Source organism: Spea bombifrons, chromosome 2 (assembly GCF_027358695.1).
Source record: "Spea bombifrons isolate aSpeBom1 chromosome 2, aSpeBom1.2.pri, whole genome shotgun sequence".
Lineage (NCBI taxonomy): Eukaryota > Metazoa > Chordata > Amphibia > Anura > Pelobatidae > Spea > Spea bombifrons.
This window is the reverse complement of record NC_071088.1, coordinates 23251387-23278673: the sequence shown is the minus strand read 5'-3', so window position 1 is coordinate 23278673 and position 27287 is coordinate 23251387. Positions and strand designations below refer to the sequence as shown.

The 27287-nt window shown below is 38.8% G+C and overlaps 1 protein-coding gene across 2 annotated transcripts in view; it reads left to right on the top strand.

Annotated features, from left to right (window-relative positions):
• Positions 1–27287, top strand: part of CUX1 (cut like homeobox 1) — a 166036-nt gene that overhangs the window by 92079 nt on the left and 46670 nt on the right. The window contains exons 9-18 of one of the 2 annotated variants that reach the window (XM_053457145.1): positions 10218–10266; positions 12609–12713; positions 13485–13673; positions 15364–15422; positions 18490–18538; positions 19245–19341; positions 20253–20927; positions 22052–22117; positions 23907–24008; positions 25091–25917. In XM_053457145.1, coding sequence (XP_053313120.1) covers positions 10218–10266; positions 12609–12713; positions 13485–13673; positions 15364–15422; positions 18490–18538; positions 19245–19341; positions 20253–20927; positions 22052–22117; positions 23907–24008; positions 25091–25917 — 2218 coding nt within the window. The remainder of the gene's footprint in view (positions 1–10217; positions 10267–12608; positions 12714–13484; positions 13674–15363; positions 15423–18489; positions 18539–19244; positions 19342–20252; positions 20928–22051; positions 22118–23906; positions 24009–25090; positions 25918–27287) is intronic. The other variant, XM_053457146.1, reaches the window with a different exon arrangement.

Here is a 27287-nt window from a genome sequence, read left to right as displayed (position 1 = left end):
CTTCATGCCAGGTATGTGCCTAAAATTTGCCAGCACTGATGCAGTGTGTTGCCAGTCCTGTGGCTTATGATTCCTGTCAGAATGTTGCCAGTTTAGTAAAACTTTAAAACCCTGCATTATAACATTTTCGACCACATTTTTATTTGTACGTCGAGGTTTTATTTTGTATTACAAACAAACTTGGTCTTTTAAAATGCCTTATTCATCCATTTGGTCTAGTAATTCAGTCATTAACATAAAATGAAACACCTATAACAGCCCATTCACACACACACCATTGGCGAGCAATGCAGGGCTTACTTTTCTGTATCGTTCCCATCCATAAAATTAAAACCAGACTATAAACCGTGTCCTTTCCAAGCAGCCGTACATATACACACTCGTATAAGCGGTCAGGGATTTTGTGTCATGAGCTGTCATTTAAAAAAAAAAAAAAAAAAGAAATTTGATGAAATCGCTTCAAAATCAAAAGTTTCCTTTACGATCGGGAGAGAGATAATTGAACTCATTGATTTGTTTCACGGTTTGTTTGCCCTTTCGTTCCCTTCCTGAGGTGCTGTTTGCTGAGAAATGTTTCCAATCACCAGAAAGACAGTGGGGTGTGTAATATTTTCCCCGCCAGCTCTCCATTCAGCCAGACAAGGGGACTGTGGCGAGCCTGCCATATGAATTTTTAATGCAGAACTTCATAACACAGCCCTTGCAGCTCGACTGCTCTGTTCTCTTGAGCTTTCAGATTTAATGCTCTGATGAGCAGAGCTCAGGCCTGGGGCGTTCTACATCGTTCGGGGTTAACCCTTGGAGCACCAATCAGAAACCTTCCTTCTCACGCCAGATAGCTCTTATTCAGTGAGGCTTCTAGAAACACCACACTGACACTACTCTATTTTTTATGATGTATTTAAATTGGTAACATACTGATGTTTGCAGGTTTAGACAGAGGCAGCATTGTGCTTTATAAACTGGATTTCATGAAACTTCATAAGATCTGTAACTGTATTAAAGGGACAGTTTACTTTCCCTGACAGCCCCAATAAATAAGAATGTATATTAAAACTACTTTGTATTATGCATTCTTCAAAATGAAAGAAAAAATAAATCCCTTTACTGAGGTAGAAGCTGCAGTTCTGCAGCTAACCTGCTCCCCGGTCCGAAGATTCTTGCTTGAAGTAGCCAATCAATGGCTCCCATTGAAGGCTACAGAAGTGTTTGCAGCTGGAGCTGACTGGAGGTAGATCACGTAAATAGAGATGTTTTTAGCCAAACACAACAAAAAATGTATTTCAATATTTTTTGTTATAGGTAACGGAAAATGTTTCCTATCGCCTACTTTAGCTTAAATGGTTTTAAAGGTTTCAGACATTAAAAAAAATATATATATAGCTTATATTGAGTGTGAAAATCTACCTAGTGTTATCTAATTTTTTTTAGAAATACATTATTTACCAGATAATTAGGAAGCTGCATTTAATGCCAGTGATGTCTCCATTGATACTTACACGCTCCAGCCACATTTTCCATTATTATTTTTTCTTTTTCTATGGCAACATTTCAGTTCTTGGTTTAATGTCACAGGACATGAAGTCCATGATAAAATATAAAGGCCTGAAGCAAAAATGTACTCGATTATGTATGGGAAGGATTCTGGAATTTAGCATTACTAGCAACGATATCTGTAATGCTGCATTTTGTCATAAAAGTATTCAATTCAGCAGTTTAGATGGAACAGCAACATTAAGCCAGCCGCTGCCATCTTATCGTAAAGGTGCTGCCATTAAACATGTAAGTAAATGTTAATGGCTGGATGTATGTTGTAACGCTTTTTTGTGGAATGAACGACAAAAATACTAAAATCGCAACAGTTACGTTGAAAAGTATTTGCACCATATCTGATTTTCTCTATTATTGCATATTTTTTGATAGACTATGAAGAGATCCTTTTGTGGTTTGTAGTAATATATAGTCAAGAAATAAATGGCACCTAAATAGTTTTATTTTTGTTAGTTTGATATGATAGTAAAGCGCGTAATATTTGCATTTCAATATTCTATGCATAAACAGCTAGAACAAAAAATCACCATGAAAGGGCGAGGTATAAAATAATCCAGAAATTCACAAAGGCTGGAATGGAACATCAAGGGATCTATAGGTGCCTCTCACCTAAGCTAAGGCCAGTGTCTCCATCGCTAGAGTCAGACACTGGGCATTCATTCACTGCTCTCCAGGAAGAACATGAAAGCTTGTGTAGAGAAATGAAATATATATGTGTATGTGTATATATATATATATATATATATATATGTGTATATATATATATGTATATGTGTGTGTGTGTGTGTATATAGCAAAAGTGCATTCCAGATCATCATCATAGCTATACAGAATTTCACAGCTGATAACAACCATTTGGCCTGTCTAGTCTAGTAAAGTGCAATGTGGTTTGATGTGGTATCATGACTTGAGGATGCTTTGCTGCATCAGATCGTGGACGACCTTCCATCACTGAAGGAGCAATGAATTCTGTTTTCTATCGGAGATTTCTGTAGGTTTATGGCAAGCCATCTGTCCATGAGCCATGCAGCCAGACAACTATCTGAAACACATAAGCAATTCAACATCAAGAGTGGTTCAAGAACAAGAAATTTCAGGTTTTGGAATGACCTAGTCAAAATACTAAATATAGACCGGAATTCTGTTTCCTCATGGTGCTTTCTGATAACCAAATCTTGCATGTAGTAACTGATATGGCACAGGATAAATCTATAATCCATATTGATTTGCAAGAAGTACAATGTATTCTACCGGTGTTTTCAAAAAACAGTCTATAGAATACATTGTCTTGTGCACTTAATAATTAGGTCCTTTAACATCCCCTGGAATGCCCGAGGGAATCCTGTCCTTCACTTCTTTGTGAAGGTGAGACATCTGAAAATGTACCTGCTGCTAGAATGTTATATGCATGGGGGGTTTTATTTTGGGCTTTTTTCTGTTGTAGAGAAAACAAATTTGTGAATTTAGCATAAACCCTGGTTTAACGCATTTAGAAGCCTAGAACCACAGTATGAGTGGTTGCGATCATTAACCCCTTTACTACCAAGTAGCATTTTGAATACTGATCAAATCTATATTTTGATTCGGGTAAATGCAAAGTTAGAGATTCATGTGATGTTAGTAAATTGCGACATACTAATGTCATTAGTATGTGTATGTTGTACGTGGTGTGTATGTTGAGGGAGGGGAGATATGTTTTTGGTGGCTTAATTGGCACTGCAGAGGTTAAAATTCAGCACCTAGGCCAGCAGTTCTCAAATACCACTAACAGGACTCCAGGCCCAACCACAGGTGGATAAATACTGCCTCAGCCAGTGAAATCATCTATGAAAAACATCTGTTTTTGATAAAAAAAAAAAATTTGTAAGCTTGCAATTTTATGTTGTTAACCGTTAATATGATACACAAGCCCGTATATGGCTTCACACATACCTGGCATATTAAAAAGGCAGCAATATAGTTACATTGAGCTACTTCATTGGCGGCCATTATACTTGCTGCTGTTGCCAAGCCGTGACAGTGTGGAGGACATCGGCATGAAGGGGTTAATAGTAAATCGAGAGGCCTGGTGCTAACAAGGCATCAGTTATACCAAATTAACCCCCAAATCCTGCCTGTATCCCCCCAGGTAATATGCCACCACACCTGATTTTGATACCGGATTCATTATATATATATATATATATATATATATATATATATATATATATATATATATATATATATATATACATACACCACACCTGATTTTGATACCGGATTCATTATATATATATATATATATATATATATATATATATATATATATATATATATATATATATATATATATATACACTCTAGAAATTAGGAAATACCAATTTGGTAACGTGTTATCCTTTCTTAGGGTTTGTGGATATCAATATCAATACTACCCAAAGACAGATTTGGATAATATTTTAATAACAAAAATACAAATGTTACACAGTGCCACAACTACAAAAAACCAAGACATGCAAAAGAAAAACAAAACAAAAGCTAACAGTTCTTATAAACAGTGGGACTTAAACACAGGACCCTCACTCACTTCAATAAGTAGGCTTGTGGAAACTCCTTAAGTCCAGATGGTTTCTTATGATGTTCCAATCGGAGTCAATTGTGGAGTTCTTCTTTGAGGTCGCTGCATTGTCCCTAAATCAGACTTTTGCAAAGAAAACACCCCTCTGGCCACATGACGCCTTTTTCAAGAATTGATTCCCATCTTTGATGTGCCAATAAGTTATGGTGGGGTAAAGGTGATGGGAAACCCCTCCACTTAAGCTAGGAATGGAATTCCTATAACTCAGGATCCTTATCAGTCGGGCCATGAATCATCACAGGGGTCCTCTGGGAAGATGACACCTCTAGCCGGAACAGATACAGAGGGCATGCACAAAGAAACACATTTAAATCAACATCCGATTAACCCATTGAATGCTAACACATAGAAACTAACCACCTCTGCTGGATTACCCTTCCATGCATCCACTATATTCCATGAGTTAATTATGACACTGGGGTTGAAAAATCTGGTTGGTATTTAGGAGCTAGCCAAAAAACATAGGAACCTATGATACTAATTAACACACACATACCAACATGCTTATACAGTAGCATACTTACACACATACTAACATACACACACAATAACATACTTCACATATACAAACACACACTCAGTATGTGAGTGTTACACAGTTATATACTTTCACACACATACCAGCACACACATTAACATACTAACATACACAGTAACATACTTCCTTTTAAACATACCAACACACACGTACAAACACACTGTATCATGCGTACACACTTGGTAACTTAACATACCAAGACTCTAACATATTTACACATACACAGTAACATGCATACTTCTACACATACGCTTTTTCCCCCCCTTGTACCTTTGTTGTCTCAGGACAGTTCTTTTTACTTCCATGTAAATGCCTTGGTTGGCAGAGATCTCCCTTGTGACGGCTCATTGAGCAGCAGACCAGGAGGTCTAAACACCATGTAGTTTGGAGGTAAAGGGGCTGCCCTACCCCAAGGCCAACTAGAATGTCACTTCCACAAGGTCACTATAAGTGAGTCTACTCAGCATTCTGTGTGCCCCTCTTAATATAATGCATACTTCCCAAGTATTCCCTTTGAAGCAAGAAAGTTCTGGGTTATGGGCGGTGTCCTGGTGACCGGTCAAGCTGTGCTACCATGTCCAGACTGCCATTCTTAGCGGTAATTATGTGTTTAAATGTTGGTGATAACATTTAACAAGCTTATGTTAATATTTTAGCAGCCAGTATGAGCTTATGTTCTAATTAATAGTTGATTACAATTCATTAGACCTGGCACCGTTGAATGTCAGCTAAGCACAGCCTAAATAGACTGCATTGGAAACGACGAGTGCCATTAAGACACAGAGAGCTGGGATATGATATACCGGTGCTGGGGGAGCTGCCCTAGGTCAGGCATTAGGGCAAAATGAAAGCTAAGTCCACCACTGCTAGGCTACCCAGAGGGGGGGGGTGCATATAGCTTTATGAAGACGCAGCGCTAGCCCCATGCAGAAAACAAAACCCATAGAGCCAGGGAAGCAGGGCTTCACCCAGACACCCCAGGTCAAACCCTTGTATGTTCCTGTGACACAAAAAGCAGACGCTAATAGGTTATTAGCCCAGAAACCAAAAAAAGCTTCTTACGAGTGTGTCTTGTATTGGTTATTACAATTTCACATACAAGTTATATTTTGTCTAAATGGAAAGACAATTCTAAGGAGAAAAGACACATTTAGTAGCCAAACTAATTTGGTGTTTGTGTTTTTTTATTTGGTGGAACGCAAAAGAAACTAAGTAGGTTTGATGTGGCCCTGTATAATGAATAGCTTAACGTGGGAGGTTTCTTAAAGCTCCCCATATTTAAATATTAGTTATACAGGGCCGGCTCCATTGTTGAAGAGAATAGAATTTGGCCTTTAGGGTGATATCACGGAGCTGAAATGTTCAACCCAAGCTCCCTCTTTAGCGATTAGACCTCAGTGTTGTGAAAAGAATTATTAAATTGTAAAAAAATAAATAAAAGTTAAAGGGGCAGGTTTGCACCAACAAAAATGTATGTGACAACTACACTTTTATTACGTTTATGTATATATTTCAAGAAGGAACACTTTCTCAATATCCTTCCCATTGCTTAATTAAATGGCGAGTTTCAGAGCTTTAGATGAGTGTCAAGATTTTATTTGTGTTGTTGCTATGACGATAAACATGTGCTTTCGACATTTAACATTAACAAACAATTACGCCACGGTAGGCAAATATTTACTTGAACCAAACAGACAGTTGCTTGAAAGCAATAGACAAAGTGTCCTAAAGACCATTTTAGTCATCTCTACACAAACTTGTGTCTCTGGTACAAAAAGACAGATTAAACAAGTCCCTCTGGTTACAGTAAACTGCTCATCAGGCATAATGTGTGGCAGTCAACATTTATAGGGGATCAAGAACAGACACAGCCACCCATGTATTTCTGTAATGGCATCTAGGCCTTTTTTACGATTATTATTGCTACAAATGAATCGCTCTGTATCAAAAATCTATCGTGCCAGCAAAATTGGAGCTTGGAACTAAATATCAAACGCACAACGGATCACAATACACAGACTACATTTTAATCAGAGATTGGCCCAGTACATGCCCCTGTCCCCCATGCCCCTCCCATCAAACCTCTACAAGGGAAAGCCTAAGGTTAGTGGCACCTGGGTGCAGTATTTGTTAAATCCCATTTACTCTACCACTGTACACTTACACACATACACAGACACACACACGCACCTGCTTTCTCCTGCTTCTCCTCTCCCTCTCCCAGCCCCCACTAACCTTATGCTCACCCATGACATTCCAGCACCATACGCTGACACCCAGACACAAATGCTAACACCAAATACCGACACATACACACTCATGCTAGCACCATACTGTAACAAACACACACATGCTAACATCATATGTTCACAAGCTTTAACACCTTACTTTAAAACACACACACTATAATATCAAACACTCTACAACCCCATACATCAATGTACACTCTAACATTATCCACTAATATACACACTCATGCTGATGCAGTACGGTAACACACACACACCATAACACCACACTCCAATATACGTGCACATACTATACAACACCCACCCACTAACACTATTACATACACACACACAAATAATATTATTATAAACTTACACGCATACAGCAAAGTACTTTCACACACTAACATGCTTTTTTACACGTACACAACTTACCTTTGTTGGCTCAACCACTGCATATTTTGTGACCTCTCTGGGTGCTTCCCCGCGGCCAGTGTATACATTTCTATAAAGTGCTCCTGTTTTTAAAAGGGAATTGATGGGGTTGAGAGAGCCTTTTTCTAAAGGGTGGAAGCAGTGAAATCTGCAAAAAATCTAAATATCTTATCACTGCATTCTTTCATGTATATATTTATGAATGCTACAATATGTCTTCATGGAGGACAAGCTTTTGTTTTAACTAGACTGGCTTTAATGTGAAAACTGCTTGTCAGTTACTGAGGACAGGGAACATTCATCTTGGAGATTAATCTCGCACCTTAGACAGGTTTTCTGGTGCTTTCAGAGAGCGTGCTGGGTAATGAATCTTAAACTCAGGGTAGCAGCTGAATAAGCCTTTATTATAAAAAGAAATCTGCATCCCAGTACTATGATTTTAAGGAAGCAAGACACAGCACACACCATTAGTATTCCATCTTATCTCTTTTGTAGAGGGCATGCTATGGTTGGCCTTCTGTCTTTGCTGGGGGATGCTGACCTTTATTCTTCTTGTAGAAGACTTTTTATGGTTGATGGGTCAGATGTTCTCTAACTGAAATACCCCACAGGACAAGATTGTTCTTGCAGCCAGACTGCAGAGCTAGGTTTTATTAAGCCCAGAAATCATGCTTCTCATCGCAATAGCGTTACTATTAAAGAGTGTGTGTGAAATGTTATGTAACTTCTCATCTGATGTGTTAGGAACCTGGAGAGAGAGGAAGCTGGGGATGCGATATCTGGATGCTTCTGGTGGATAGACCATGCCATCAGGCTATAACATGCTTTTGATTTTCTGATTATTTTGATAAAATCCTTCAACAAGGTTCTACAGCAGCGATTGGCTGATCTGTGGCCTTGTGTTATTGCACCGTGCATCATCAGCTGCCCAATGCTTATAAAGAGTTGACCCTGCAAGTAGGGAAGACCTCATAAGACAATTATTTTTGGTGTTTTATCCAAATATATATACATTGTGCATGGTGCACATCCGCGTTTGGAAACACTCCATAATTCAACTCTGTATTAGATATATTTCCTTAGCTGGCACATTTTAACATCAGTTATTTTTACGTTCCTATGTCCATAAAGTGGCCAGCAGAGCACAGTTGACGTATAGGGTTTTGAGTTTTTGCACAGTGATCACGTGTTCCCTAGAAATCCTGAGTACTAGTCAAAGTAGACATTTTTCAGATTTGACAACGGCTGGCGACGATATTGTGTTATCCAACGGTGACGGTATTAATCTAATCTATTGCAGAAGAGCCTATAATGCATTTGTGAGCACAGGGCATTCTCACACGGTTCTTTTCATAGACACAAAATGAATCACGCTGTACACTTAATTCTTTGAGCCGCAGCTGCTCAATTTGTCCCACTCTGAAACGATTGAACCTTGAGTGACAGTTCCAGGCAATGTCTCTGATTGCACAGAGGGTCACATGCCGAGGGGTAACCTGCATTTCAGATGCTGTCTGCATAATGGTTTATTTGTCATTTTTGTCATGCACACACAGGTTATTTGGACACCGTGTTGGGCCACTAGAGGCCAATCCTGGTGTAATTCCCTGCATTTGTAGTTTTTATTATAACTTGATTAGATTTAAAGACAAATTCCGTCCTACTGTTGGTATTCTTTGGAATGCATGAATGTATAGAACAATGTTATCATTATTAGCAGCTCTCTCTAGTTAGAGACTTGGCTGCCTGCACAACTTGTCAAGATTGTGGAAGTCATTTATGTATTAAAATGTTTTATTCGCATTAACATATTGTGATTTTTAGGTCTCTAGAACCCTTACACACTGAAACCCAGCACACATTCTGAGTTTCTAGAAACCTGAATAGGGGTTTCATTAGAATTTTAATTTCATTGATGAGAACGGCCACTGGTTTGAGAGAGACCTCCAGGTTGCAGATCGATTTGGGAAGGACAGTGCTAACTACAGCTTTCGTCTTGGTGTTAAATTTTCTTGTTATTTTTTTGCAAACGTTTTATTGCTAAAATAGGGCATGTAGATAGGCTAGCATATTTCTGTCAATCTCAAAATCTTTTAAGATCCTTACGCACAGTCTGGATCTGGTTTGAACAAGCAGTGTGACTGCAAATATTTATGCATGTTAGTATTAAAATGAATTCATATTTACAGCGATCTATAATTAGCAGAGGTTTGGTTTTTGAGAGTTGAATCATGCAAAATATGGATGTTGCATGGAAAAAAAAAAGTATTTCAGCTTTAAACACATTGCTGTATACAATAATGTAGTTTAATTTTAAAGGAAACCTGTTTTTTTGTTTAAAATAATCTGTGGGTGGCACCACACCAAGATGATTCTTTATGGCAGTGCTAATGAAGTCCTTCCACCATAGACTTTCAGGAGCCAGAGGGTCTCTTTCCACTTACCACAAGGCAGTATGATAAGGAGCTAGAGCACACACAGTACAACAAATATGCACTTCTAAAACATATGAAAACTAGAATTGTTTTCAAAACAAGAACAATTTTTTTTTTAACAAAATATTTTTGTGGTGGTAGTAATGAAAATACCCTTTTAAACATGTGTACTAGAATGTAAACATTTACTATAAGGCCTAAGGCAAAGACAATCTTTTTTTTATCGGTGTATGTATTTTGAATATACAGTTCATATGCTTTTTTTTTCTTTTTCTTGTTTGGTGTCTTGAAGTAAAATGCATTGAATATTAAAGCTGTTGGCGAATCCAACCGTTTTAAATGATATGTTCACTGTTAGCATATGCTCTTGTTTAGATTAATTTTCTCTGATATATGTTTCTTTGTTCCCATAGGGCAGATGAGATTGAGATGATCATGACCGACCTTGAACGAGCTAATCAGGTAGAAACCTATGCTTTAATAACTTGTGTTTTGGAGGCATGTAATTGTTCAGTGGGAGGGTACAAAATGACCACCCTTAAAACCTCTTGGGCAGCAAATGTTCTCAAGAATAAATAGATTTGGGTTTCAGCCGCTTCATGGTGCTTTGAAGTCGTTTTGGCCTCTTTTTTTTTCCTCTGGCTGTTTTCCCTGTGTTTTAAAAATCCTGCTAAAATGTATAAACGAAAAAAAAAGATAGCACATTGCAACATATATTAGTATCGTTCCGTACGGAAGAGTGCTGCTGTTTTGTTGTAAAACAATCAGTGACTCAAACACTCTAAAGGGTTTGTAGCGATGCATGCCGTTATAACATGTTGAGAAATTGGTCTTGGAGTATATTCCAGAGGAGAGTTATTTGCCTCCGCTTTGGCGCATATGCTTTCTCTTTAGTCCAAGAAAGATTTGTAGTTTTAATGAAGGGATTTTGGCAAGCATGTACTGTGCATGGCTTTTTGATTAAGCACATCTTTAGGGAATGTCAGATTACATTGAAAGGCGTTTAGATGTAAGCTTTCCGTTAAATGGGTTTTTTATGTGTGGGTGCTGTGATATTGTCTAGGGGAACCGTGTTCGTCTCTTTTGTGTTTTATGTTTTGTCTTTGTGCTCAAAAGTGTGCTTTAATGTCGCACGTAAGAAAGTGTGACAATGGGAATTAGTTAAGTACAGAAAGGATCAGGCAAAAAAAGAAATAAAATGATGTCCTAAATTACTATTTTGTCCCTTCCTAATGGGCTTCACCACTTCCTTCCCGGGTAAAGATGCCTGCGCTCATCTTGTTTCCCATATCATGCGTGGAAGGGAAGTCGGTCTTCCAGCAAACGGCATAAAAATGAATTGAGTGCATAGTTTTTCCGTTCCGTAGTTACTATAGTTGTTTGTCCATAACATGTTCACCAGTTGTACATAGCTTCGGCTCTTGAAAATAGCCACACTTCAATCAGAATTCATTCCTGACAGCCTGCTCGCAGTACCAAATGAATATGATTCAGTTTCATCATTAAATAATGGTCCCCAAGCTTTCTTGAGTAGGGGGACCCCCGTGTAGACTGATGGTGCATAAGGTATATACAAAAAGAATGGATATTACTATATTAAGCACAGAGTGTTTGTGTTAGTAATACCCTGGCTGGCATATTCATAGAACAAGCTTTCCAGACTTCAGAGGGTCCCATAAGGGAGATGAGATGGAACAAGCTAATCGGGTAGAAATGAGGTGCCTTAAGCATTGGTTTACAATGTTCTATGCATATTTTATCAACCTAAAGTATCAGAAAAGTTGAAAGAGTCTATTACACGTATAAAATGTTTGTCTGGTAACTGATCATCAGCCACTGTAAATGAGAACCAGCGGGCGGATTTAGTGATAACTGGCAGTGACTGATTATAAATATGAAGGCACCATAGTTCAGAGCTGCAAACAGGACAGGGATTCTGTCTCCTTGTCTGAAACCCCATAGTGTAAAGAATTTTAAATTAAAGTTCATGTACCCAACCTGGGATATCCAAAAATGTTGTCGTGTTCAAGGTGCTCAAGTACTGGCATTGTCTACCCGTACTCTGGTCTATCAAAGTCTGGGAACTGGGAAAAAAGTACTCGTGAGCATTTTATTCACTTTCTTTGGGTTCTCTTATTCATAAACAGAATACCATTCAGACTGATGCACCCCCCTCCATTCAAAGCTACTCCTGTTCTCAGACATTATGGCTGCATCTCTGTTTGTTCTAATAATATCAAATGATTAATAGACAGATTTGTAATGACCGTGTTTTCATTAGTTATATATGCAAATAGAATTCCAATGTATTGACAAGTTTAACCGCTTCATCGATCACTCTGGCAACAGGGAGCCGTTACAGATATTCATGCCTTTCCAGATTAAAAGATTCAGACTGTGTTTTCTCCAATGAGTCATTCCCACAAGTGATTCTGAAATGAAATCATTCTCGGCATGAGTATAGAAATAAATTGAATAAAAAGATTCCATTCCTACTCATATTTATTCAGTCTGATAAATTCAGTGGGCTGCAGCATTAGCAGCAGCAGGGGATTCCTTGCTCCTAGCGTTAAATTACTGTCATAATCGCTCAATTATTTCTTCCTTGTACTGTTTAAAATAAAAATCCATCATTTTCCACGTTTTTTTTTCTTCTTCTTCTTCTAACATTTATTAGGTTGAGTGTTTAGGAAAATCAATTATAGTCAGCCGGGCATGAATTGATGAATGTTCTCAGATTAATTGTCAGTTGTTAAAATGAATGTACTTTCTCAGTTCACCTTTTTTTTTATTATTTCTTTCAGAGAGCAGAGGTGTTTCAGAGAGAAGTAGAGGCCTTAAAGGAACAGCTCTCATTACTTAACAAATCTGTCCAACATGCTTCACAGGCTCCAAAGACCTCTGACACGGTGAGATCCATACTTACGGACATAGCTAACGCCGTTATAATCACCAACAGTCTTATTATAAGTCGCTATTATCAATATTTATTAGGCCTATATTACTATTCGGTCCAATAATACAGATGGACTTATTTTATTTTTTTGCTGTCACAACTTATGGAGCCCCACAGCTGCTTTCACCTCCAATTTGTAACGATGCATAATACATTACCTATGTAATCTATATGATATCTATATACAGTATATACTATTATTTGTATTCATGCAGCTTCAGTGGATTCCATACAAGTATACATTGAGGTTATATATTGAACAAATTCTGAAGGTGTAAATGGCATGCACGCCAGAGATTCCCATTCAAAACATTAGTGTACTGATGACTGATGAACTTATGGCTAGCTTGTGGGGTTTATATTTCCCTGAGAGCTGGCTGTCTGTGGGCTTTTGCTGTTAACATAGTATTTAGAGTAATATAGTGAACAACCAGGGGGTGAGCAAAGCATGTGCCGCTGCAAGGACCGTTCCTTTAAAGAGCCGTTCAGCTGCTCGTGACTTGGGAGCCATTGGAACTCAAGCTGTATCGGTAGAAAAAGACTTGAACCTCCCTGGTCTATTTAAGGGATAACTCAGCTATAGTTTTAAACTGGCAAGAGGAACAACCAATGCATCCATCCAAGTTAACAGGTTGTATGTATTCTTCCTGTTGTGTTAATATAATTGCAGATGATGTCCAAATACAATAAATAAATAAAATGAAAAGTTGTTGTGTCCACACAGGAGCAGGTAACGGAGGCAGTGACACGTTCTAGTATGGAAGTAGAACTTACAGCAAAGGAGAGAGAAATTGCCCAGCTTGTGGAGGATGTACAGAGGTTACAGGCCAGTCTCACTAAGCTCCGTGAAAACTCAGCCACGCAAATATCCCAGCTTGAGCAGCAGCTAAACACCAAGAACAGCACACTCAAAGTAAGTATGCAACACGATGACGAGGTCCATTAGCATAAAATGGGTGGGACATGCAGTGGGTGGGGCTTGTTAAAGTGGTTGGTCAGAAGTGGGAGGGGCTACTTTTGCTTAAACTATGTAATGAGAAATGCTGCTCTGCTAATCGGACCAGTATGTAAATTCTCGGTCCCTGCTTTTTTGTACGTTTAACAAATTCTTAAACAAGACCATCCAGTGTCTTGGCCAGCGAGTTTTATGTTAACTCAGAAATATTGTAATTATTATATCCTTTGTGTGAATGGTGTTGTGTATGGTATTTTGTAACCGTTTACATTTTTTTCATGATGCAGGTAGTTTATGCTTCAGGTCCCTTTGGGAACTGATACCAAGAACAACAAGATCAATTGTCTGCATGGCTTTTGGGGACTGATGTACACTGAATAGTGATATTAATCACTGCAGGGGAAACTTGATGCTTGTGTGAAATTATATCAACCTGTTTCCTGCTACTGGAACATGTAGAGCATTGGAGACCAGCCATTAACCTCTTCCTGCTCTGTGAAATGCATATATATTACTTGCATCCCAAATAATTGTAGACTTCATCAAATGGTGCTCAATGAGCCATCCCTAATAGACTGCGGTTTTTGGATGCACGCTCAAAAGCAAAGCCTCTTGATCTCTGCAAGTCATTTATTCATTCCGACATGCCTTGCTACCCCCAGCTTTGCGTACGTCCTCATCATTTGATGGATGATGTCACCACAAATTTGTCTTGTGTACAGAACATGAAAATAGATTACAGCTATGGCATTATAACATGCCTCGGTAGCATTACAGCAAGTGTAACTGGGAAACTTACGAAACCAGCACATCAAGGTTCTGAATGAACCTCTGTTGATTGATTTTTTTGATACAGCAGCTAAAGAATCCTCGTCATGCAATTAAAGGGGCAGACAACATAAAAAAAAATCAAAAATCAGAGTGTAGCATCCATCTCTAGGCAATATCCCCCATACAAGAATTATAACTGTCTGTCTACTATCATTTCATGGCCGGCCTGGCAATCTCAATTAAGCAGATAGAAAAAAGTAATCACGAAGAAAAAAGCACTAGCCACACTAAAAAATTACCATGTTTAACAATGTCAGCGTCACTTTATATCATTACACTTTTCATGGCGTTATCAGGCAGTTTTATATATAGATTTATACAAACGTTGTTACTTTTTTTTCCCAGTGATGTATAAAGACGTACATTTAGAAGAAGGTGTGGGACCTTTTAACATCTCCAGCATCATTCCAGCATTCTTAATTTGCACATTGCAGCCAATACCAGCAGGGAAATAATAGTGGCTGGATGGTATGCAATCTTATTGATCTCCCCGGAACTCATGTTGGGGTTAACCAACAAAAGCACAACTAGAATAAATCATGTTTTGCTTTTTTCAAAGAAAGTAGCAATCAATATATTTCTTCTCCGTTTGATAAATATTGAATATGTAGATTGGAAAAAAACAGAACAGAACTCTTATCTACTTGCGCTCCTGTTAACCTTACTTTTTTGGTATTTCTGAGGTGTGTCTGATATTTTTATGACCAAAGAGCAGTGTTGTGCTGCAAATCCAGTTTCTGAGGGGATTGTTACTGTGATGTTCATGTACGACAGGTGAATAGTTTCCAGAGACTGATGTATTCATGTTGTTTTGCAGCAACTTGAAGAAAAGCTAAAAGTGCAGGCTGACTATGAAGAAATTAAAAAGGAACTTAAGTAAGTAAATTACATCTGTGTGTATTCCATAGTCTAGCCTCATGAACCTGAGCAGCATGTAGCTACATTTTTTCCACACAGCCATTGTTTTCTGCAATTGCAGTTGCCTTTACAGAAATGGTCCTGCTGGCACCTTCTTATGGGATTTCTGATGAACATTAGTTTTCTTAATGTGCCACATCTACAGTAGGACAGCATAAGAATGAATGTGTTGTATTAGCTTTGCAATGCTCTAAATACCTGCATGGACACAGATATTCATGCAGGGATATCATTATAGTCTTCCCTGTCTTGGACCATTGGCAACCATTTCTATCAGAATAGCACTGGAATTGGTTTGCCCCTTTTAGATGTTTAAATACATGTGTACACATGCCTCATAACTCCTCTGAGAACCCAAAGCACACGGGACAATATATAGGAGTCACATATTTCTTTTGTCCTCCTTTTTGTAATCCACATAGCCTTGTATCAACGATAGAGCCATCATTTAACATACAATGTTTCTTTAGTAAAACCTATGCCTAGTACATCATACATTGCCACAAAAATGTATTTTCCATAGCTGTTAAAAGGGGCATTTTTAATTCCATCTGCAGTTGATCATATTGCTTTAGGGATCCTGTATTATCTTGTTTATGTAACTTCTGCTCCACATATTTCCCATGTTCCTTCCCTTCTTTAGCTGTTCTTGTTGTTTGTGCTGCAACCATAAATCATATTGTCAAAGTGACATTCTGTTACAGTTCTGGGAGAGTCCTTCCCCTGCCCACAACATCTGAACAATCCAGTGAGGTACATTGTAAACATTCAGCACTCTGTAGGGATATTAGACCAGGAGACGAAAAATTTGGTTTGGACGTAGGAGCCATTTTTCTTTCTTATTTGAATCTGGCACTACAATATGGTAGACATACTGACTCTGGCACTATACATTTACAAAGACACTGACTCGTATACACATACATCAACTACTCACCCCCACCTCGTAGAGACCTGCCACGGTGCTGGCCATTGTTCTTCTGCCATTGTGAATCCGGCACCCTATACTTTTCTGTGTGGGCGCAGTGAAGCCTTGAGGGGCACAGTGGGGTCATGTAATGCACGTTATGTGACCATGCTGGGTGCCTCACGGCACCCTCTTCCCTGCATGAAAGCATAGGGTGCTTGATTCACAATGGTAGCCTTGGCCAGATTTGACCCCCTTGTCCCGCAAAGCTTTAGGCGCCAGGGGGTGGTTTCTAGTCACCGGGGTTTGTTGAGCCCCTATATTAGTCAATAAAGGACCAATAAACTTAAGATAAGTTTAACTTCTCTGATAGAACTATGTGGTTCTATTGAGATACCTGTCATTTACTGTAGCTGTACATCTAGCTTCAAATGATATCAGCAAGCACCTCAGCCAGTGTGCCGAAACCAAGGGCTGACAAAACAAATTTCTGTCATTCCTTCTGCAATCATTTGGAGTAACAAACAATGGAGGGAATCTAGTTAAAATCCCCTCTACCGATCTATCACACTGCTCACTGCAGTGAGTGACTGTCGGCGCCCACATTGCTGTCTGCAAGCAGGCTTTGTCACCGAGAAAACATCTGGTAACTTCTAACGTATGCCTTTTCAAAATTTTGGTAACATTAAAAATAATAATAATATAAACCTTGGTGTCTTTTGAAAAAAATGTTTAAATTTACACCTCAGTGAATGATAAGAATTCATCTGCCTGCACATTTTGTGTTGGATTAAGCAAACTTTTGAGATGGCTCTATGAAGCAGCATTCAAAGGAGAAAAAATACATATCTCTGCTGCCCAGGCTTGGTCTACAGTCGATGCTGCACTTCATACCCATGTCTATTATTATTGTTTTTGTTGTCATTATTGTATGCTTGTCCCAACCTTCACCTACATGTAACTTTCCATGATTCCTGATCGGGTTGGGAATGTTTTAGCAGTCGAAGGAGACAGGGTATCATTTTACTTTACGGGTTGCTAATAAAACCACACCCTGTAATACAAACTTCAGTTCTATATACTAAAAAGATTACTATTGAGCTACCAATAAAGCCTAACCATTAATTGGTGGAAATATGGAATCTTGAAGTTTTATTGCTGCTTTATTGTCACACCAGTCCTAACATGTAATTCCAGTTCCCTAATGCCTCCGGAGGCTATCTAGGGTAGTTAAATAACCAGAATCGGAGACGAAAGTTTTTTTTTATTATAACAGTGGGTTAACCAAATGTCCCATTTGACCAGGGATCCACTGATGATGGTCGGTCTCAGGTACTGAACTTGCAGATCTCAAAATTAATAAAGGACACATCTGGCAAGTTCTGTTAATATCCACAAGCTTCAGACTTATGAAGAGGAATGTAAGAAGAACAGTTTAGGCTAAAAAAGCACATGAGCCTTGATCCCAAATCCTTATTTTTCTGGAAATAATGATAAATATATGGGAAGGGTTGCAAAAAGTTCATGTGATCTTTACAGTAAGCAGTTGAGATGTTCTTAGAATTCCAGAAAGATCAGCTATTACTTTGAAACGGAAGGCTTTGTGAGCCAATTGGTCCTTAAGCACTGTAACTACTGTGTTTTCTAACTAGCTCTAACCACAATTAGTGATTAGCATGATATGACAGAGAGGAAAAAATACATTTCTGGGAAAAAGGTGGTTTTTATGCTATTGAGAAAAAAAACAAATGAATGTAACAGCGGAGAATGTTAATCTGTTTAAGTATATAATGATAACTGCTAGTGCTTTTTCAATAGGATGATTATGGTAATACAGCCTCCCTCCCAGCTACATTAGTGAATGTATACACTTTGTGACAGCTTCAAATGCTAGATCCTTATTAACATTTCATTTTATGCAGTGATGTTGCCTGGTGGGAATAAAGAATGCGTTATTTAAATGACCCATAAGAAATATGTATTTTATCTAAACAAGGGGGTGGTCCATTAATATAACATGGGACCGTATGTAAAGTATTGTAAATGTCCAAAACCAGGATATTTATGTTATTAGACAAAAGATGCCCGAAACTAACAGCACATACTTCTTCTTTACAGTATCCTGAAATCCATGGAGTTTGCCCCGTCTGAAGCATCGACTGTTCAGGTACAGTACATATTTTACACCCCTGTCTTTCCATTTTGCTTTTAGAACAGTTTAGATGGGAGAGCCGTTCTCTTTAATTTTTAACCAACCTTTTTTCCTTGAACATGCCGTCGCCTATTTTTCTAGCAAGAACAAGGTGAATGCGCTACAAAGTACATGATTTTGATGCTGTAATATGTTTGAATTATTATACCTGAAGCATCATTTGGTAGCTTGCTCTAATAGTCTGTATAGAAGAGGTACTAAGAGGTGTAGAAAGGGTTATATAAACTAACAGGTGTCCTTAGGGTTCTAGGAACACCTTCTTCAACCACTCCGTGATTCACCTGTTCTGAATACATGAATCCCAAATTGAATGAAGGACGAATCTGACAAGTTCTAGCTCAGACTTGGAGTGCTGCTTAAATAAACATTTGAACATATTAAGTTGTATGAAGGAACTGCGTGCTAGTGAGTAGTTGAAGTGCTTGTCCATATCTCTGTTTTAGTATTTGGAGATGTATAAAACACTGCAGGTTCTGCAGGTGGAATACTTTAAACATGAAGGGGCCAATGCCTTAGTCTGTCCCCACAGCCTTCATTGTGAACTTAAGTATTGACCTCTCAAGTTTGCTTTGTTCAGGACATCTGTGGGAGTCTTCTTTGATTTTGCGGTATAGACATCATACTCTATCAATTCCATAACTGTACATTTTTTTGTCTTTAGGATGCAGCTAAACCGTTGGAGGTTCTGTTACTGGAGAAGAACCGGTCTTTGCAGTCAGAAAATGCCACATTGCGCATTAGTAACAGTGACCTGAGTGGTAAGTTTGTTTTGCTTACTTTAAGTGCCAGACTGCAAGAACACAAATAAAAGAAAAGCTAACACGCGGAGAAATATTGTGTAAGCGATAAATGACAGCAAGATTAATGAATGTCGGACGAGAAAGGGAGTGTATGTTGGATAAAAAAGAATGCATGTTGAAGACTGCTTTAAAAAAGACTAATTACCTGGGAAAATGGCAGCTTTGTAGGCTATTATGTTGCGATGTTATGAGGTTCTTCTTCTCATTCCTCCACCTCCTGGCCAATGCTATCAATAGAAGCATGATGCAAAGGGAGAAGGGGTTCTGATTGAATATGTTTTCCTAACAGAATTTACTGAACCTGCTTTGGCTGTAGCATAGTCTACTTTCTTATTGTTTGATAATGAACTGTGACTCATTCTGAAAGTGATAAGATATGCTGTATGTATACATTTTCCTTAAGGTGCATTCAGTAGTTTTAGTGATGCATCCTCACTGATGTGTTGGGTTGGACGATCTTCAGCCCTTTCCTCAAGGAACTCTAGGCTAATCTCCAAATGTAAATGTTTGCTGTGTGGGCCACATTTTGATTGACTTGAAAATGTATTGAGGATGTCCACATTCAAAATTGCCAAGTATGACACTGTATGTTTCAAACCATGGCTTCTATAAGAGATGAAGTGCACTTGATTGTAATGTGTATTCTCCAGGCTGCAACAAACTGTACAAGAAAGGTGCAAACATGAAATGCATGTTGTTTGTTTTGGGGGCCTAGTTTGGCTTACTGAAAATTCAATTTAAAAACCTAATTGGCCCTCAATTTAAAAAAAAAATGCACTTTTTCACTTTTGTGGGGCAAACATTGCGTTTTTATCTTGGTTTTTCCCTTGTAATCCCCCATAATGCATTATGTTTGACCTTTCTTGTAGGGTCAGCCAGGAGAAAAGGGAAAGACCAGCATGAGATTCAACGTCCTGCAACCTTGCCAGCCTCCCCTCCCTCTAAGTTGCTTCGCAACGCAGGGGAGCAGGCTTCCAATACTAATGGTACACACCAGTTCTCACCAACGGGTTTAAATCAAGACTTTTTCAACTCATCCATTGCAAGCCCTTCTTTACCCCTGGCCTCCACAGGAAAATTTGCACTAAATTCACTACTCCAGCGACAGCTAATGCAGTCCTTCTACTCCAAGGCAATGCAAGAAGCAGGAAGCACAAGCATGCTTTTCTCAGCAGGTCCCTTCAGCACAAACTCCATATCTTCCCAAAGTCCTTTACAACAGCCAAGCCCGGACATAAATGGCATGGCTCCCTCGCCCAGCCAGTCGGAGAGTGCTGGGAGCGTCTCGGAAGGAGAAGAAATAGACACAGCAGAAATTGCACGTCAAGTCAAAGAGCAGTTGATCAAGCACAATATAGGGCAGCGGATTTTTGGACATTATGTATTGGGACTATCACAGGGTTCCGTGAGCGAGATACTGGCTAGACCAAAGCCGTGGAATAAATTGACTGTGCGAGGAAAGGAGCCTTTCCACAAGATGAAGCAGTTCCTCTCTGATGAGCAAAATATCCTGGCTCTCCGCAGCATACAAGGCAGGCAAAGAGGTGAGTGACATTCACGTTCCTTTTTTCTCTCTCATACATTATGTGCATTTCAACTTCGTCACTGTAATCAGTCCTTCCGGTAGTAGTCATTGTTTTCTTTTCCGCATGGTAAACGTGTTCATTCATTGAAACCATTGCTCAGTGCATCCAGATCCCTGACAGAAAGTGTTGCATCGTTATCACGAACGATTAAAAGTGTGACCAACGTGATGTGTCCGCCAAAAGTCCGACAGAATTTACAGTCTCGCTGTGCTTACTGATTTCTTGTTCAATGAAGCTAGCATCAGTCTTACGTAATCGCCCAGCTTAAAAGTAAACGTTAAGAGGCAACCTGGAAAAGAAACTGTTGAATGTTTCCATATAGCGTGGTTTCCATTGCCCTGACATGTATGTCATTCTTTATATATAGTAAAACATTCTACATCCAAAATATATTAGAATATATTTTTGTGGCTTGCTTCTGGTTTTGGGAATGCTTTATTGTGATGTCGCCATTCGCTCTCCAGAGGCTCACCGCCTACTGATCAGGTTTCAAGATAACTTTCTAAACTGGAAAAATATGCAGGTTCATATATATATATATGTGTCCTACATTCCCACTAAAACAGGATGACTATTTTATTCATGCCAGGTTGCCTTTGATATAAGCAAGAAACACGTGAAGTAGACACCTGCAGAGTATAAAGCTAAAAAGAAGACATATTGGTTGTTCAGTTGATTATTTTGTTACTTTAGTTCCATTTTCCAGAATTTGGCCTAACTTTCCTTGAATTTGGAATGCTCAAACAATTAATAGCACGTTATTCCACACATATCTGGGAACTTCTTGCTGTGGAACTCTGTATGATCTAATGGGGGAGGCTGATATTTAAGCCACATAAACCCCACAGATGTGGTTCTATAGACCCTCCAGATGAAACCCTGCGAGTCCCTGATATAAATAACCCAATTGTTGTTTTTTTGATGACGGTATCTCTAGTGTAGGCTCGGAAAAGTACGTTTCATTTTGCAAAGTAATCATTTTTGGCCACATCAACATTTATTTTCGTCTACATTAGTAAATTAGACCATGACATCATATATCTCCCGATTGTTTTGTTCTTACCAAACTTGTTTTTCAACAGAGAATCCAGGCCAGAACCTGAACAGACTATTTCAGGAAGTCCCGAAAAGAAGAAATGGGTCTGAAGGTATGTCTCAAGATGGGGATTTGGGGTTTGCAGCCATCATGTGAACTTTTCATATGTGTCCACTGTGTAAATAGTAGCTTTTGATTCTGGCCTGGAATCTGATGGAAAAACATCTGTAGTAAGTATAAAACAAAGCATTGACCTGCAGCAATTGCTTCTAGACCAACAATAAAGCGAAAGGTATTTGATCTCTCTGCACTGAAGTATATGATAGCTGGGAGATGCTGACGGAAAATGTTGGAATTCAATTCTGAGCATTGGTATTTCAGACTTGAATTTGTTGGGGTTTTTTTGAAAGCAGGTGTCTCCATCAGAATAAATGTAACTGTTTTTTTTGGGATGGGCCATTATTAGGACCATTCAGCTGCCATCACCGAGTAGCTGCATCCTCTTTGCTGGGGCTTCAGTCCTTAGTGAACTAATCTGATTTAGTAATCAAATGCAAATATTGATGTAAGAAGAAGTCAGACAATTGAGTGTCTCTATAATCCCTTTCTTAGCAAGGTAGTGCTTGCTCTCGGGGTTTTGTGTGAGCGACATTATTTTCTTTTGATTTTCATTGTCACGGGGTCTAGCATCTGCATCCCTGGAAATCCCAGTTGGTGCTTTTCTCGCTGGTATATCATTGATACCCTGCCTGAATACAGGTGATTTCTTTTAGAAAATTGCTTGTTCTCAGAAAAGTTAAGGGCTATAATTGAAACTGTTTTGTTGCCGCTGTTAGCAGTTCCCTACAGTGGGAGCTTTTGGATTGACTGTTAAAAGATTAGGTAGTTGCACCGACGTAAGAGAGAGCGTGGCTCTGCATACAACACACGAAAAAGGCAAACACAGACGTAGTAGTTCCATGTTTGTTCTGAAGCCTTTGAATGAATATTGAAAATCGTTTTGGTGTATGTATGTATCTATATGTATGTATACATTTATAACTTGTTTTATATAGCGCCATCATATTCCGCAGCGCTGTACAATATATAATATAACAATTAGACTTACAGAAATAAGTTAGGAGTGTCCTGCTCAAACAAGCTTACAATCTAGAGGATATGTGTGTATGTGTGTGGATATATATATATCCTCTAGATTGTAAGCTTGTTTGAGCAGGAGTGGTAAAATATTACTTGAAACAACCATTCCGTTTTAAATCATCTTGGTATAAATATATGTAGATATCACTCGTTCGCTGTTGTACGTTCTTATGGTTTTGCCAAGAAAATATACTATTACAACTCATTAGTGTTTCCAGCAGAAAGGCAGAGTTGAAATCCGTCATTTCTAAAAATAGTTTTACTTGATCGAAACTTGGCAAGCGTCCTTAACCGTCTGGCCAAATATCCTGCGTTTGTTGATTCGTTTAATATCCTGTTTCCAAAAAAAATCTAGCTCGAAAGAGAGAAGGCACTTAGATCTCTAATCATCTTTGCTTGACTGACAAAAGTAGGCTTACAAACATCACTGGAGCCAGCGCTGAGCACACTGCCGTCTTTTTCAGTGTGTCTAATGATTTTAAATGTCTTATTTCAGACTCAGTTTGTGGAAAATGTATCAAACCAATCTAAGCTTTAATCAGATGTTTAAGGGCTTTTATAATGGCTTACGTTTTTTACAGTATGTATCAATTTTGACAAGTTTAATAATGTCAGTGTGTTTCCCCTCTTTTATTTTCTCTTCTTACACATGATTTAACTTATTTATTTATTACTTTTATTTCAATTTTAATGTCAGTATATTTTTTCATTTGCCTGTAATTACATTAGTTTAATTCATATTGTTTTGTTGATGTTTTTAGGGAATATCACAACACGGATCCGAACCCCAGAAAGTGGCTCTGATGAAGCCATAAAGTCTATCCTAGAGCAAGCCAAAAGAGAGCTGCAGGTGCAGAAGACTGGTGAGTCTGCGAGCTTTGTACGGCCAGCATATTGAGAAGTTTGCCCATGGTTTTTTTGGTTGTTGCGGATCGTAGAATGGCTTTTTTGGCCAGGAGAAACGTTTCTTTTAGTAGGGCCTTCAGCATCATGTGCCTTGCTGGACTGTGACATTAAAGGCTGCTGATACTTTTACATAAGCTTTTCATTACTAAATTTTGAATGCTCTAGCTCAATCTTAAAAAAAAATATTAATACAGGTCTTGTCCCTTGCCTAATTTTGGCATATATGCATGTGCCGTACCGAGAGGACATGGGTAGGACGGAAGGCTTCAGAGTTATAGCGACAGAACTAGAAAAATTAGCTTTTTAGAAGTTTATGTGCTATTTTTTGTCACAATTAAATGACATTTCTGGTTTTATTTTTCTGTCCTTAAAGCTTTGGAGTACTCAGATAATATTTTGTCTGTGTGATAATACCTAAAAGTTACATAAATCTATGCACTCTCTATTAACATAATATATGTGTACAGGTTTGTATATACCAACCTAAATGACTTATCTGGAAACCAAGTTGGGACAGGCATAGCAGCAATGAAGTGGCGTCTAATAATAATAGTAAAAAAATAAAAAGCTTCAGGCGTTCTTTAATTATATTTCCATATATTAATTTCTCCAATAACTCCGTATGTTTCACACCCATCTGGCACTCAGATGTTTTTTTTGTAATACGGTCTCTGCCAAAATACTCCTTTCTCTCTCAAGCCAAGACGATCTTCGTGGGTTATGTAGTCATAGCTTCCTCCTTACTTGTTATACACATGTATTTTCTTCGTTCTTCTATAGAGTATACTTAACCTCTCGTATTGAATAAACAGCCTCTCTGAAGCTTTCTTCACACTAACCACCTGACTCCAAAGTTTGTAGACCGCTATGTCCCGGAATCTAGGCCATTGTTCAATTTCTCACGTTGCATATTAAAATGTGCCTGTTTCCCTAGTCTGTTGTTTCCCCTTTAACACGGAGATCTAGGTGGAGAGGTATTGAAAACGAAATGTCACATTTATAAGGAAACATAACGCCAAGGTATTTCTTTTCTTTGCAGCTGAGCCGGCTCAGCCCCCTTCTGCATCAAGCGGTGGTAATTCCGATGACGCCATTTGGACCATACTGCAGCAAGCACGGCGTGAAATGGAAGCCCAGCAGGCCGCCTTTGAACCTGCCTTAAAAACAACATCTTTAATCCAATCTGACCTTTCTATCATTTCTCCTAAACTTACCTCGACATCTTCAGTTTCCACGGTTTCTAGTTACTCTCCTTTAACCATGACATTAAAGAAACACACATCTATTTTGGACGCTAGTACTTCTACTTTACAGAACCTCTGTGTAAAAAAGGAGCCTCAAGAAACACCAGGGTTAGAACTTCATAGCATATCAGATACATCCCAAGGCATGCTGCGGCATGTGAAAAATGAATTAGGTCGGGGTGGTGCATGGAAAGACCACTGGTGGAACACTGTCCAGCACGACAGACGAAATCCTGGTTCTTCTGAAGACACAAAACCAGAGGAAATCAACTGTGGGAAAGAAAAGCTTATCGCTCAGAGCAGGACAGAACGTAACCAGCTTCAGGGGCCTTCCTCTTCTTCTGAGTACTGGAAAGAGTGGCCAAATGCTGAATCTCCATACTCTCAAAGCTCAGAAATCAGCATGACTGGAGCCAGCCGCAGTGAGACTCCACAGAACAGCCCACTGCCTTCTTCTCCGGTGGTCTCGATGACCAAGCCTACCAAACCATCTGTCCCTCCGCTTACTCCAGAACAGTACGAGGTTTACATGTATCAAGAGGTGGACACTATAGAGTTAACCCGCCAAGTGAAGGAAAAACTAGCAAAAAATGGAATCTGCCAAAGGATATTTGGAGAAAAGGTAATTCCATATATAGAAATTGATATTTATAGAGTTTTAGTTGTTATTGCAGCTCTCCAAGGAAAATGTTGGCATAAGCTTTTCCTGATAAAGTGATTCCTTGATTTCGGCATTCTCCTATAAATCATGTAGCTGCTCCCAGCCTGTTTTGGCAGAAGGGAGATGTTGTTCCTGGACTGTCAAAACGTGTTCTTGACACAGATACGATAAATAAATGTTTGGGTTGGAAATTCAGAACACTGTTACTTTGAAAAATTGCTGAAAGATGCTTTTTGTAGTGGATACAAAAAATTAGATAACGATGTATAGAAACCTCTGGGGAGTTTGCGGTGGATTCTAAACCAGAAAGCTCTTTACAACTGACAGCTTCTGTTATAGGTCTGATTGCCTAGCTAAATTTAGCGCTGGGGATCAATTTACATTTGTTTTAATTTTACACAATTTTTTAAAAATGGTTGGTGTCATGGACGCCCTGAACAACAGGAGGAACCACCACCACCTGCCGGTTCTCACCATGACATTAAGGAGGAACATAGGAGTGAAAGGGTTAATGGGGGGGCAGCAGGGTCACTCGCCGCCACCCTCCCCGCATGGCCCAGAGCTTCTACATCTTAATACCAAACCTGTTCACCCCACAACCCCAAAGTTTTATGCACTGTTACCACCAAGGTCGATTTAAGGCTTTAAAAATATCTAAGGAGGCTTCGGCAACCCCCTGAGCTGCTGAAAACCCAAATTGACATTAAAAAAAAAAAACTTCCAGGTTATAAAAACAGTAACGTGGTAAATCCTGCTATCCCGGAAAGTTCAGAATTCAAGTGCAAAGATACAACTGATTAATTTATGTTTAATCTGGGTATGATGGTCAGTGTTTTAATACAAAAATAATGATGGGAAAACAAACAAAGCTGTATAAAAATAAACAAGAATAAAACCGCAGAAAACGTACTTTGTAACTTTATAAAATAATCTGCGTAAATCTCTGGGTGTTAGGTCCCTTGTCAGAATGATGTTACAGGAAATTCAAAGTTTTCCACCCAATTCCTATTCTTATAGGAATCTTCTTCCTTTGTCTCCACGAGACGTCCATTTGCTGTCACATGGCAGGGAAGTCTCGCCAAGGCGCTTTATAACGCTCCTAATGAGCTGGGACAGCAAACTCCTTCCTCATATTTTAATATGCCGTATTTTGTTGCGATAATTACAATAATAACTCTAAGGTGGTCACGTTCCCCCATATTATTACAAGCGTACATGTAACAAACACCTCCTATCTACCTGTCAGCTAGGTAACCCATTCTTATTTCTTAGGCCTTGTTTAAACCCCTTCCTATCATTCTGGAGCTCTGACTGTCAGCACATAGAACCTC